At 41.6% G+C, this 15165-nt stretch overlaps 1 protein-coding gene across 3 annotated transcripts in view; it reads right to left on the bottom strand.

The window, feature by feature from the left end:
* Window positions 1-2713: 2713 nt before the first annotated feature.
* The window catches only part of LOC142662210 (cell adhesion molecule CEACAM8-like), a 41910-nt gene continuing 29458 nt past the window's right edge, over window positions 2714-15165 (bottom strand). For all 3 annotated transcript variants that reach the window (XM_075840274.1, XM_075840275.1, XM_075840276.1), the window contains exons 7-9: window positions 8776-8804; window positions 5926-5997; window positions 2714-4054 (exon numbers count right to left, since the gene is read on the bottom strand). In XM_075840274.1, coding sequence (XP_075696389.1) covers window positions 3968-4054; window positions 5926-5997; window positions 8776-8804 — 188 coding nt within the window. In that variant the 3' untranslated portion in view covers window positions 2714-3967. The remainder of the gene's footprint in view (window positions 4055-5925; window positions 5998-8775; window positions 8805-15165) is intronic.

Raw genomic sequence — 15165 nt, 5'->3', positions numbered from 1 at the left:
AGGAGGAAACCCAGCGTCTGGTGATGTCCATGGGTTCCGGACTTCAGGCAAAGGATTCTCTACAAAGTATTAACAAAAAAACATTTTATTTATGGTAATGTTAATTTGTCCAATCACTTTTGAGCCCCTGAAATGAGGAGGTTGTGTAGAAAAATGGTGGCAATTCCTAAACGTTTCACAGGATATTTTTGTTCAACCCCTTGAATTAAACCTGAAAGTCTCCACTTCAATTGCGTCTCAGTTGTTTCATTTCAAATCCAATGTGGTGGCAGCAGAGCCCAAATCATGAAGATTGTGTCACTGTCCAAATAATTCTGGACCTAATTGTACATATATTCCTTCAGCTACTCTCGTCAGTTACATCTTCCTGATCCAGATACTATAAAATAAATCTGTACTACTGACTATTGATACACTTCATTGTCTTCTGTATTTACTTCCCCTTTCTTTGCTTTATTTGGATCTCAATTCTCACTTCTAGTTTTACTGTACGAGAAGGGAAATTTAAGCGAAACTCTCACATTATCACATAACATCACAACGAGGAATAGAGAGTCGAACAAACTGACTTATATAAAGCTCTATTATTTAATACACCAGTATCATTTTACAGGAAAATATTTTCCAGTGTTTAACTAATGTTTAAAAGGGAATCTGTCACATTCAACATTATCTCCGATCTGCATGCACCATGTTATAGAGCCGGAGGAGCTGAGCAGATTGATATATAATTTTGCGGGGATAGATTCAGTAGAACCTAGAATTAATTGATTGAAAGCCCTGCTCACTGTGGGTCCAGTGGGCGGAGTTGTCAATAATGAGTAGCACCGCCCACTGGACTCACAGTGAACAGGGATTTCAATTAAATAATTCTAACTTTTCTTGAACCTTTTCCCACAAAATTATATATCAATCTGCTCAGCTCCTCCTGCTCTATAACATGATGCCTGCAAATCAGACAGGGACAGGGTCCCTTTAAAGAAAAAATTGAGTGTAAAACAAATGTATATCTCAATGCTCTCTTGTTAAGACAACCCCTATAAATATGTTCTAATATGACAAATGGATGGAAAATATGGGAAATCTGCCTTCAGGTACTCCTCCTATCAACCAGAGAACTATTTGTGACAAAGAGCAGCTATCACTTTAAAAAGGGACCAGACTGGTGCTTATATTACACAGGCAGTTAATGGAGACAATGTTTTTGTTTTTTTCCTTCATTTCCTCATAGATAATCACTTGCCGACCAAGTCCAAGAGTGATTCCAGCTCTGGGACCCTCCGCAATCAGTTATCAGGGGTCCTTTGTAAGCTTGCATCAAATGAGTCAAGAACCTACAGATCCAAAATATTGACATGTCTCTATAAAACTAGAGAAATAGTTACATTTTATGGGATTTTATGTAAATAATGCTTTTCCAATGTATTATAAAAAGGCATGCAACTTTTTTAAAATACACAATTCACCATTTTAAAGATCTCTGCTTGCTGTCAGTTAATGGAAACAGTCTTGTTCACAACTATAGTCTAAAACCTTGTCCTGGTCGTGTCTAACTAAAGGGGTTCTCTGTTTAGGAAACACCATTTTTAAATACTTCATTATCAAATTCTAGAATAATGAAGGGGGTCCCCATTCAGACCCCCTATCTATTAGCTAGAATAGAGACGGTCTTAAAGAGTCTCTTGCTAAGGACAGTCTTTTTATACCAACGGACGCTGAGTAATCCTTCATTTTCCCTCTGGAGGTGCAGGAGAAATGAACACTTGCTGCCAGGCTCCCACAGAAATTACAGCCGATTGCTGGACTCCTAACTCATGAGCAAAAAGGGATTATCTGTAGCAAAAATGGATTATCCTCTTTACTTCTCTTGCAATGAGCTGTACACCTGTGTCTGCTGGACATGATCAGGACACAGTTTCACCATTATTATGTATTTATTAAGAATTATTCTATTCACTGGAAGCAGGCAGATATGGAAATGGTAAGAAAATGAGAAATAAAGTATATTAGAAAGATGCAGAACTTTTCGTTATGCAAATCGAAAAAAAATATTTTTTAAGCAAAAGCTGAAAAATCCCTTAAGGGCACATTAACAAGGGTCGGTAATGGCCTTCGGCATTACAATCCTGTATGAATATACCCTCGAAGGGGTTTTCCCATGAGAGACGACTATGACATATCCGCAGGATATGTCATAAATGTCAGATAGGTGCGGATCCCACCTCTAGTACCCGCACCTATCTACAGAAAGGGGCCCCCTAAACCCCGTTCTTCTGCTCTGTGTTTTCGGCAGGATCAGGTGAATTCCGAACCTGAATTAGGAAAGTAAGTCCCGTAAGTCCATAAGTCCCATAGAACTGAATAGTAGTTACAGAAACAGCATAGCTCGCATGCTACGCTCCTTCCATAACTGCCATACACTACTATTGGAGTTACGGAAACAGCCTAGCTCAGCGAGCTGCGCTGTTTTTGTAACTCCCGACCATATAACCAGGAAGTGTCCGGGAGGCAACGGGAGCAGAAAAAGGTAGAACGGGGTTTAGGGGACCCTGTTCTAGAGATAGGTGCAGGTCCCAGAGGTGGGACCCACTTCTATCTGACATTTATGACAAATCCTGTGGATATGTCATAAATGTCTCTGATGGGAACACCCCTTTAAGGCACTTTAATCAAATGCAACATTAGGGTTTTTATAACAATAACCAATTCACACTTTATTTTAAAAGAGAACGACATAATTTTAATTATATTCTTGTATATTTACAGTATAGTGCTCACATATACCATAGTTGTGGTGCATTCACTCATAGGGGTACCTGCTCCTATAGAGCTTACAATTGTCCTAATACTTATAGTACATTTACAACCAATTACAAAAGGACTGGCATAAATGGGGCTCAAGGCAAGAATCATGGACACTACCGCACCCCCATCCTACGGGCCTGGTACTTGGTACTCTATGATGGGAAACAGGATTTATTAGAATGACAGAAAAAAAAACTCCTATATACAGAGTAGTTCTGCTTTAGGCCCCTATAATTTTCTGGGTGCTCCTGCAGTGCCCACTCCCACCCTATGGTATTAAGCCTTTATAAATAGGAAGAAATACACATTTTACTCAAGATCCTATGACCAGAGCTGACCAAAGTGCTAACCACATGAAAATTCATTATCCCAAGGGAAGATTTCTTAGAACGGCTTCTTTAAGAGAGACCAGTACCACCAATTTTGGCAAAGCTGGGGCGTGCCAGTAATCAGGTGGCAGAGGAGGAAATGTTGGGCATGCTGCCAAGTTCACCATATTATTAAGGTTATAATACTAAATTATATACATCCAAACCATGGTGGTTAATGGTATAACTTGAAGCTCCTGGGCCCCGATGCTAAATTTGTAACAGAACCCCTCTGCTACCATGTGCTATTTATGTGACAGAGGGGCCTTTTGGCACCTAAGGCACCAGGGCCCAGGTTCGACAGCTGCCTATGTACCCCATAGCTACGCCCTTGGTTAATGGGTAGGATTTTGTAAAACGTAGCCCAGTGTAGGGATCATGTACATATGAATCTATCTAAATTAGAATTAATACTCAGTATATATTATATATTGTGCAGTTTCCATGGAATTGTACAGTACATACATTTTAAGGTAAAAAAATAAAATAAAATTCACAGGTCGGGTAAAACAGATCAGTACATTTAGCTGCCATTCTTCACCTGGACACTAGGGGGCGGCACAAGACAGGCAGAAAGCACAAACTAAAGCTCTACCGGGAAAGTTCACATTGTATAATGGCCTGAGTTTAGTTTGACAGCTCCGCTCCAGTGCCGAGCTCATGTCCTGCCAGGACAGAATGGAATAAGCTCACATCCTGAGCGTGTATAATTTATGCATCCGACAGAATGTCGACAAGGCAGATTGTACAGCAAATCCTGGTGCGCACTTGGAGGAATGTTAGGGAAGCCGATTTCAGCGTAACTTTAGCTCGGAATATACCACATTGTCCGAAGGCGGTGGTGCCTGGGGACTCCGGTTTTCATATATTGTCTCAGGTTTCTAAAAGGAGAAAAAAAATATACCCAATGGTTACTATATCACTGAATATACTCATCGCAGTCCATAGATACAGTATATACTCCTTTAACCGCTGTACTTTTATTAAGGTAATACAAGAAAGTACCCAGGGGGCATTGCGTGTAATCAAATAGTATGTGCACGATTGTAACCATTTTGTTACAATGCATCGAAGACTAAAAAAAACTAAAAAAATTAAATTTGTAAAATACTTTTGATTAAAAATGTTCTACCGTGTTGTTTCCACAGCTCCTCTGCACACCTATGTGTCTCCATGGTAACAAGCTACACCCAAACATTGTGTAGTCTGATCCTGCAGTTATGTGTTACCCTAATTCCTCTGCCACCATATGATTGCAGGATCAGACTATGCACAAGGTTTGTTTGTAGTCTGTTACCATGGAAACATGTAGGTTGGCATAAGAGCTGTAGACGCAATATGATAGGAGATCTTTCCCTAGACTATTAGCTGAATATTATTTTTTAGATGTATTAGAGCAATAAGAAAAACAGTTTGAAAAACTGTGACCTCACTTTTCCGATGGTCAATGTCTTGAACACCATGGGAGGACAATTCAAGGATGTATAAATGCACTCTTTAATCCATGCAAGTTTTTAAACCATAAAGATCCAGGGTTTAGTCTAAGGTACCCTCCATCACCAGCACAGAAAGAGGTTTTCTTCCAAGAGCTGCTCCTTGTAAAATTTTAAAGAAATACGCCAGGCAAAACGTATACACTGTGTTATACTTAATGTAGAGTTAAAGAGGGCGGTGCCCCACACAAGGATTCAAAGTATAGTAAAAAAAAAAGATTCCTTTGTCATGCCCCACCCCCTGAGGGCCCGCACTAGTCATAATACACTAATAGTTTTGCCCATAGTGTTTCTTTGACTCCTTAAGGATGCAGCGATTTTTGTTTTGTTCTTGTCTGCGTCCTGAAAGTTATAACGTTTTTATTTTATTGTGTTCATTTTATTGCATCATTACAAATGCGGTGATACCACATATGTATCCTTTTTTTTTTTTTTGACATTTTTATACTTTTGTAACGGGGCTTTGTGTGTGGGGAAAAAAATGTTTTTTTCACACTTTTTTTTTTTCAAGGGACTTGAACATCTCACCAACTGATCGCTCATATAATACACTGCAGGACTTTTGTATTGCAATGTATTATATGTGTCAAGGTAAAAACTGACAGGCAGCTTATTAGGCCCTGCTTCTGGCCATTGCTAGGCTCCCTGGCTGCCATGGCAACCCATTCATACCCTCGATCACGTGGTGCCTTTGGGATGACAGAGGTTGCCCTTCCCACTATGTCTAAACACAGATGCCGCAGTCAGCATTAATAGAGGCCTCTAAGGGGTAAACTGCCATTGAAACGGTTGTTGACTGTATATTACAGCTCCTGAGCCCGAGCCATAACAGCATCATAATAGTATGGCGGCTTGTGTTAACTGCGAGCCGCAACGTACTATTACAGTGCATGATGGAAAAGGTTTCAAAATTCCTGCTGTTACAGTGAAAAAAACTGTACGTATATTCTGATGGGGAAAACTTCTTTCCTCTAGACGCAGTGAATGTTATAGTTTCCAGTCTATAAGATGATCATTAGACAGGTCTCTGTACTTTTTCTAGCTCTGCTATGTCTTCTGGTTCCTATGGGCAAGTAGTGACTGGCCCATAGGAACCAGATTCCAGCTCCCATTTTTCAGACGTCCGTTTCAACTGAAAGCTGCAACCTGATTGGTTGAATAGGATCACTGTAAGAGTGTCTACTAATGTATAGAATACGTGGTGCCGACACGTTACGGTTCATGTGCCAATTAAATATTGTATTCTCAAGACACTATACCTGTTGCTGCGGTGGTCTTCTTGGCATGTTCTTGGAGAACTCAACTGAAGCATACTGGAGCTCATGCTGTTCCTAAAATAAAATACATGTATAAATCACCAGCGATTAAATATTTCCAGATATAAGTATGCAACGCCAGATACAAACATGTCATTTTCAACATGATTAATGGATATGCTTTTGCTCCTACAACAACTACCATTATATGGTTGAATACACGTGGACCTGTCAATCACAGTGAGCCGGGCAAAGCAGCCGGAATAGAGCCGCCTAGTGGACACTAAATGAATACCCTGAGGTCATGTGACTCCCCTGGTTTCTGCTGAATGGCTAAGCAGGCTCATAGCGGGACGTGAGATATGGCAAGTTATATTCCTGCCCCATAATTGGCGCTATGGGTGGTATTTGATGGGTACAATTGTAGGCTAAGCTTTAAGTGTTGTAGGTGTCTGTAAGATTCCCTGATGTAAAGGGACCTGTTTGAGTGGAAGTTGATCGGGACTAATCGTAGCAGCCATGTTCTAGCCAAGATGAATGCGGACACAGGTTATTTATTCCTCAGAAGCAGAAACCACAAAGAAATCAGGATCTGAAAGTGTCATTCCTATTTTGGGACCAACGGAGTTCTAGTAAAAGAGGAAAACATGAACTAGAAGTCAACCGAACGTGAAACAAATGCTTCGCATTTTTCTACTCCTGTGCATTTTAAAAGTTCCCTTTCCAGATTTCTTTCATCTTGAATGAAGATGATTACCACATCAAGGATATAAAGTTTTCATGAAAGAAGAGCTATTTGCAGACACTCCTCCTAAGGGCATGACCACACATGGCGGAATTCCTCCGCAACTGTCCGCATCAATGCCGCACAGAATCTGCGTTGCAGATTCTGCAGCGGATCTGCACAAAATGTGCAGAAAATTGATGCGGACTGGCCGCTGCGGACTGCAGGAAAAGTGCTTCCCTTCTCCCTATTCAGTGCAGGATAGAGAGAAGGGACAGCACTTTCCCTAGTGAAAGTCAAAGAATTTCATACTTACCGGCCGTTGTCTTGGTGACGCGTCCCTCTTTCGGCATCCGGCCCGACCTCCCTGGATGACGCTCCAGTCCATGTGACCGCTGCAGCCTGTGCTTGGCCTGTGATTGGCTGCAGCCGTCACTTACACTGAAACGTCATCCTGGGAGGCCGGACTGGAGACAGACGCAGGGAGTTCTCGGTAAGTATGAACTTATCTATTTTTTTACAGATACATGTATATTGAGATCGGTAGTCACTGTCCCGGGTGCAGAAACAGTTACTGCCGATCGCGTAACTCTTTCAGCACCCTGGACAGTGACTATTTACAGACGTCTCCTAGCAACGCTCCCGTCATTACGGGAGCCCCATTGACTTCCTCAGTCTGGCTGTAGACCTAGAAATACATGGGTCCAGCCAGAATGAAGAAATGTCATGGTAGTAAAAACAATACGCTCCGCAGCACACATAAGATCTGCGGACTTCATTGCGGAATTTTGACTCTCCATTGAAGTCAATGGAGAAATTCCGCCATGAGTCCGCAACCAGTCCGCCACTGCTCCGCAACAGACAGAGCATGCTGCGGACACCAAATTCCGCTCCGCAGCCTATGCTCCGCAGCGGAATTGTACGCATCGTGTAAACGAACACTGCTAAATTAAAGTGAAAGTCAATGGAGAAACGGCTCCGCTGCGGATTAACGCTGCGGAGTGTCCGCAGCGGAATTTAAGTGAAATTCCGCTATGTGTGAACCCGCCCTTACCAGGAGGGGCAGTCTAAAGCTGGCCATATATTTCGTATAGCTAATCCTCCGATCCCGCTCATACACATGCACGTTCTGCTCGGTCAGGCATGCATGTTTTCAATAGGGATAAGGAGTAAAGCTGATGTGAGACTCCTCTGGCAGTGGCTTATCTCCTTGCAAATAAAAAGATTGGCATTTTGGAATCCACATAATGTCTACATAACAGTACCACACAGTACCAAAATAAAACGGGTTATCCAGCATGTGAATTCTTTTTTATTAGGGGCTAGAAATGAAATTAAAAAAAAAAAACTTGCCCATCCCTGCCCCTGGCGATCCAGCGCTATTGCTCTGGCGGCACTCCCAGTGCTTGCTTACATGCACATAGCATGTGACCGCTGCAGCCTATCACAGGGCTCAGTGGTGACAAATTGTATAATGCCAGAAATACAACATATGTCTGCTGAGCCTTCTGATTGGCTGCAGGGGTCATAAAAAAAATTCACATCCCAGAAAACCCCTTTAATACTATAACTATCAGTTTCATATTCAAATGAGACTACTTGTGAGGTCGTTTTAAGTAGACTGCTTGGATTTGGGTATAGGATGGTGGAGTTTTAGGGTATTTAACTTTTTTGCCATGATATAATAGGATTGTGAAACCACATTCGTACAATTTTGAGCATAGGAGATCCCAACCCCCATTCAGGAAAAGAACAACTGCAAACTCTCTGTTAGTTCCCGTTTTCATAAGCTTTGAATTATGTAACTAGACCCATCTCTCTTCTATTTCAAAAATTTGCAAAACAGACCAAGTCAACTGTGTGACTTATCTGTAACACGATTCTCATAGGCACCTACCAATAGTGTATATACCATAAAGGCAAGCAATGCAGCCGTTATGGGGTCCTCAGAGTTGGGGATCTGGCCCAAGGGTCCAGGGTTCCTGGAGGGGCAAGCACACAACAGGCCCTTCTGCCCTGGGTGGCAAACCCCAGCACCACAAAAGGGGGCCAATTTTGATTATTGTTATGTAGCCCCCGCTCTATTCTAAGTCTATATTACTAGTAATGATAATATTGTGTCTACTTACCGTGGTTGGTGTTGGAATTTCCATCTCACCTATTAGAAAACAAAGTATAGAAATAATAAGATGTCTGTAATTAGAACACTTCCTTCATTTAAGCTTCGTCATAAACAGGTACTGTGAACGTAATGTAGGAATAATAGGAAATATAGGCTGTTTGTGATGTTGAAATATTGTAAAAAACCCAAGTGACTCATCAGTGGCGTAAGGACTATGTAATATAATGGGGTTGGCTGTTTTTTTAAAAACAAAAGGTCTGTTTTTTTTTCCAGAGACAGAGCCTTTCTGGTCTATAGGTTGAGTCTTGTATTGCAGCTCATTCCCATTCAGGCAGGCTGCAATACAAGACACAGCTCATGAACAAGAGTGGCGCTGTCTCTTGAAAAATCAGAACCTATTTTCTAATCCCGGACAAACCCCCTTAAAATCTACCACAATTATTCAATCCTAGGCCTTCTGACCATTTATTCGACTGCACTACAAGAGAGAATATTTAGTCATTAGGATAGGAAAACCTACATTATGGGTTAGATTAAAAAAAAATATATATAAAACTTATGACAGAAGACAAAGATCATTCAGTCTTCTCCTCGATCATGCCAGGGTGACCCTACTTTTACTGTATGTAGAGAAACTCCCAAGAATAAGTGACTGATGACACGACCCATAGATTACTGGTCTATAGATTATCACATTGATTATGCTTTCCTTATGGGATAATGTTGTATCTAGGGCTGGATTTGGAGATGTGGGATGGACAATAAGAGGTAGCGTTGTACTGGGGTCATTTAAATTTTTTTCGGTGGCCTGTGCCAGTATGAAGCTCCTGAATTGCAGCTAGTTATTATTTTGACTCACAATATACAGTTTGCTGACCACCTCTAGCTTATATTGGGATCATATCACGATGGAAGGTTACGCATAACAGACTTTTCAAAAGGCATCCCAATGGAGGGGCTCAGGACCCCATTGATGTCAGGAGTCTGGTGGTCCTCATGTTGATCTTAATAAAAAGATGACCATATGATCACAGTCAATCTCCATTTAAACCAATAGGGGTTATTGAACCCTATAGGTGAATATTGCCCTACCAATATGACCCTTATGACATACCTAAATATAGTCTATAAGGGGGTGAAAAAATAGTTGTTTTTTTTTTGTTGTTTTTATGAACTGCAAAATCAAATAAATAATTATTGCTATTGAATAGGAGTCTCGGAGGGAAAAAAATGTTGTCAATTCAGAATGATCTCAAGTTCGTACACGCCCTGTATGTGCTATTGTGTGGGAGAGACTCATAAACTTGGCTGTAATTTCATTCTGTTCAGTAGGTTAATGGTTCGGTTTCACTTATTAAACAATGACTCCTCATACACCCTGGCAGCTCTCTGGTTTGCATAGTTTAGCTGTAACTAGAGCGCTGCCGCTGTACAATAGGGAGACCAACACGGAGATCTGCCCGATACTCTATGAATTAGATTGATCTCTGACGAGGTGCATAGCTATAGCGAGGCAGAGGCATTGAATGCCATCAGGCCCTGGCCTCTGCCACATAAGACAACACCAGTATTATAAGCGGCACATGGGAGGTGGAGGCCATTTGGTAGATTTTGCATTGAAGCTCAGGATCCTCTACATGCACTTCTCTCGCTGACAGTTGTGGCCATTAACTTAAAATGAAGACACTTGTGCACGGCTCGTTACAGGGTCATGTGATGGACACACAGGTGCCCGGCTCATTACATGGTCATGTGATGGACACACAGGTGCACGGCTTGTTACAGGGTCATGTGATGGACACACACGTGCACGGCTCATTACAGGGTCATGTGATGGACACAGGTTCTGGGATCGTTGGATGACACAGCTCTGATATACATACTCTAACGATCCGTGCACCTGTGTGTCCATACGTGACCATGGACAGAATTTTATCCACTGGAAATAAACAATGAAGGTTCCTAGTGAATGACAACAAGCAGAGATCCTGAAAACCGAGAGGAATTAATACAGAAAGTATATTTGAAAATTGTATAACTTTTAACTATACAAAAAAATGTATATTAATTTGCCGAAATTGGATAATCCCTTTAAACGTAATGTATCCCTTGTTAAGCGGTTTTGGGAAAAGCTGACCGACACGTGGTGGGAAATTTCTTCCCACCACTAAAAATTAGATCAATTAATGTTGAGTTGTGGACAGCTACAGTGACCAAAACTGCTCAATATCATGCAAATTTTATTTTTATTTTTAAATATGTAGTAAAAATTTGCAATTATGAATCCCTTCTCTCATAATTTTAGGCTGGATATAGTTTAAAAGGGGACGCAGCGCTAAAGCAGTGCTGCCGCCCCTTCATTCTCAGGATCGGTAGCGGCAGCCAGACTCCCACAAAGTGATGACATGTCCTAGCATTGTGCCATCGCCCCCATTGTATTTCAGAAGAAAATAAAAGGAAGTGAAAAGCTGTTGTGTAAAGAAACGTAAGACGTTTGTGTCACAAGTAAAGGTTCCTCTTTTTCGGTCTATAAACCAATGACACAAGTGAGATTTCATTATATTGTACAACTTCATTGGAATTATAGAAGATTTTAGGTTTGTTAATTTGGCCAAAAAAAAGTGGATTTTCTGTGCACTGCATGCTGCTAAAAAGGACTTGTTGCCTCTCAGACTTGTCTCTTTTCTTAAATAATTGTATTCCCCCATGAAGGAACAATCCTGGAGCATCTTTTCTTGAAACTCTGCATTGTGCTGTTCCTCTGTTATTCTTCCTGGAAATGTATATATAAATTGACAACTGGGAGTTACCATTCCCCTTGACAGAGAGGTGTCCCCAAATACTCTGACAATTTCCAATCAGTGCTGCCATTCTAAGATCTTTTAGGTACAGACCCTAGGGTATGGTAACACCCAGTTGACAATTTATTAATATATTTAACGGAGGAATAAGCGTATGTATGTGACCGTGGCACTTTTTTTGCCAAGCTGAAATAATCTGCCTCAAAATTCCTTCCGGATTTTCGAGGCAGATTTTAAATTGCAAGATTTTTTTTATGCTTTTTTCTTTTATACTTTTTTAGGCTTCATTTGATACCTTTGTTTTTCTAAATAAGCAAATGCCGCTCCAAACGAATGCTTTTTTACGACTACCATTGATTTCAATGGACGTTCAGGGGTGGACACCACTCCAAGATAGGACATGACACTTTTGAGTTTGGGAAGTCCTTTAGTTATTCCCAGCATCCTCCAGTGCACTCATAGGGGTCCAGGAACCTGAGATATGGGCTTTATTTGGTGGTGTCCTCACACACTGCTCGTCTGTGACCAGGAGGACATTTTTTGTTCACGAATCATTTTCTCTACCTAACACAATATCAGTCCAGTCCAAAAAAAATAAAATAATTTGGACTCTTAACCCTTTAAAGCCACCAGATTGCTGGTTTGAAAAAAAATAAAAAATTCTCACCTGACTGCAGTTTTCTCTCCATTTATTTTTTAATGTTGCTTATATAGTGCTAAAATATCCAGCAGCGCTATACAGAGATTGTCAGTCACCTCAGTCCCTGTCCCCAATGGGGCTCTCAATGTAAATTCCCTCAGACAGATATACTAGTGCCAATTTAAATAGGAGGCCAATAAATTGATCACTATGTTTTCAGAATTTGGGAGGAAACCGGAGAACCTGGAGGAAACCAACGAAAACACGGAAAGAACATACAAACTACATGGAGATTTTGTCCTGGGTTGGAACTGAACCCAGTGGTCCCTGGACTACAAGGCAACAGCACAAATCAACGGAGTTACTCTGCTGCCCCACGCTACATAAAGTTATCAGAGTCATGATAAGGATCACTACATTAAGGGCTCATTCAGACGAGCATGAATCTCGTCCGTGTGCGGTGTGTTGAAACAATGCACAGAACACGGCCCCATTGATTTCAATGGGACTATTCACACATGCGTGAGTTTTCACGCAGCGAGTGTCCGTTGCGTGAAACTCACTGCATGTCCTATATTGGTGCACCCACGTGCCCATTGAAGTCAAAGGGTGTGTGAAAACCACGGACAGCAACACGGATGCACAGCCGTGTGCTGCCCGTGTTTCACGCATCAATTACATTGAAAAAAAAAATAAGTGCTTGCGAGTGTGTGAAAAACACAGGCCACCCGCAAAGCAAACGGATGCAAAACACAACGCACACAACCAGATTTACGCATGTAAATCTGTCACGCTCATGTGAATGTAGCCTAAGTAGACCATTTTGTCTAATCTTGCACAGCCCCTTTAAAGGGGTTTTCCCATGAGGGCCATTTATGATAAATCCACAGGATATGTCATAAATGTCAGATAGTTGCGGATCCCACCTCTGGGACCTGCATCTATCTCTAGAACGGTGTCACCTAATAACCGTTCTAGCTTTTTGTGCTCACGCTGCCTCCCGGCCACTAACTGATTACATGGTTGGAGTTACAGAAACAGCATAACTCGCTGAGCTACGCTGTTTCTGTAACTCCTATAGTAGTGAATGGCAGTTATGGAAGCAGCGTAGCACGCAAGCTACACAGTTTCTGCAACTACTATTCAGTTCTATGGGAGTTACAGAAACAGCGTACTCAGCGAGTTGCACGGTTTCTGTAATTCATGGTCGGAAATCACACAACTCAGCAGCAACACAGAGTAGTAGAACGGGGTTTAGGGGGCCCATTCTAGAGACAGGTGCGGGTCCCAGAGGTGGGTCCCACATCTATCTGACATTTATAACATATCCTGTGGATATGTCATAAATAACCCTCATGGGAAAACCCCTTTTAAGCTTAAATACAACCATTATCTGCTGGGTGAATTAATTCAATTAAATAAAGAAATTGTCAAATATGCTAGTTTGGTGAATATCTTCAACCTTCTAAGCAAACATTGTGCCCTTAAATTGTTCTTTCATACAGTAAGATAATGTTTGTTAGTAAAATAGTCCTTATAGATTAAAAAAAAGGGTGTCGGCTTTACAACTGGAAGCGTGTATTTGCATTATCAAGTGGTATTACATGTTCCTATGCTTGGTAGGGATCACAAGATTCCAGTCTCCATGAATATTTTGCGCTCTTTAAATATGGCGTCCATTGTAAACCAGAGAATGGGAATACGTTTAGATTGTCGCCAGCAAGCTACATATGGATAAATCATCAAGTGTGTGAATGCCAGACAAATATTGGAAGGTACTGGTTCTCCTTGCAGAGATCCAGATGGTAAGGAATCTCAAGGGGTATTTTCATCTCTGACATTTATGGGATATGCTGTAAATGTTACGATAGACACGGGTCCAACTACTGGGACTTGCACCTATACCTAGAAAGGGACCCTTGACGCCTGCCCTACCTTTTACTGCTGTTGCTGCTCTAAAGCCTCGGATCTGTGAGGTGGCCGGGGAGTACGGAAACCACCAAGTTTTCAGCACTACGCGTTTTCCGTAACTCCCATAAAAGTGAATGTGAGTTACAGAAACAGCGTAGCACAGCGAGCTATGCTGCTACCTTATTGCTGGCCACCTCGTAACTCAGTGACTGGAGAGCAACGACAATGGGAGAAGGTAGGACAGGGGTCAGGGGGCTCCAGTCTAGAGGTAGGTGTGGATTTCAGAGGTGGGACTCCCATCTATCGGACATTTTCTGGCATATCCTGTGGATATGCCATACATTTCTGAAATGAGAATAACCCTTTAAGGGCAATAATTCCTGTTAAAAAAATTATGCAAAATAGCTCACATCCAGAAGGAAGAAAATGGTCTCTCTATTGCCACCTATAGATGACTATTCTGCAAGTCAATGTCCGTACCTTCATAGAGCCTTGGAACACGACTCGGGTTAATGGGCAAACCAGAGACACCCATCTGTAGACAGCATGGTTTCAGATTTGTTTCTCCTCATCAGAACAGAGTAGGGTTCAGAATTATAAAGGGTCATAAATTGACTTTACAGGGTAGTCACCTAAAGGTGGCACTAGAGAGACCGTTTTCTTCCTTCAGCAGGAGAGCTACAGGTAATTTGCATACTTTTCCCAGGAAGCATTGCCCTTAAGACTCCCTACCAGCTGGATCTCCGCAAGGAGAAGCAGTACCTTCTTAGTACTTTAATATAGTAGTTACTACTCACCATTTCTTATAGTAAACAAGTCAAAACATGATGTAGCCTTGGATACACCAACTCAGCAGAGTGGTTTCCCTTTTACATTGTTAGCAACAACTTTTTTACATTTTGGGAGCTAAAATTCTTAAGAGAGATTTCCTTCCTTTATATCGGATGGGAAGTGAAAAGGTAATTGTCCGCACAGCCACTTCCTGCAGGTCAGAGCTCAAACTGACCGTATAAATCAGCACCATGATGAACATCGGAGCGGGGGA

This window comes from Rhinoderma darwinii, chromosome 10 (genome assembly GCF_050947455.1).
Source record: "Rhinoderma darwinii isolate aRhiDar2 chromosome 10, aRhiDar2.hap1, whole genome shotgun sequence".
NCBI classification, from domain to species: Eukaryota; Metazoa; Chordata; class Amphibia; order Anura; family Rhinodermatidae; genus Rhinoderma; species Rhinoderma darwinii.
This window is presented reverse-complemented; position numbering and strand designations above follow the sequence as displayed.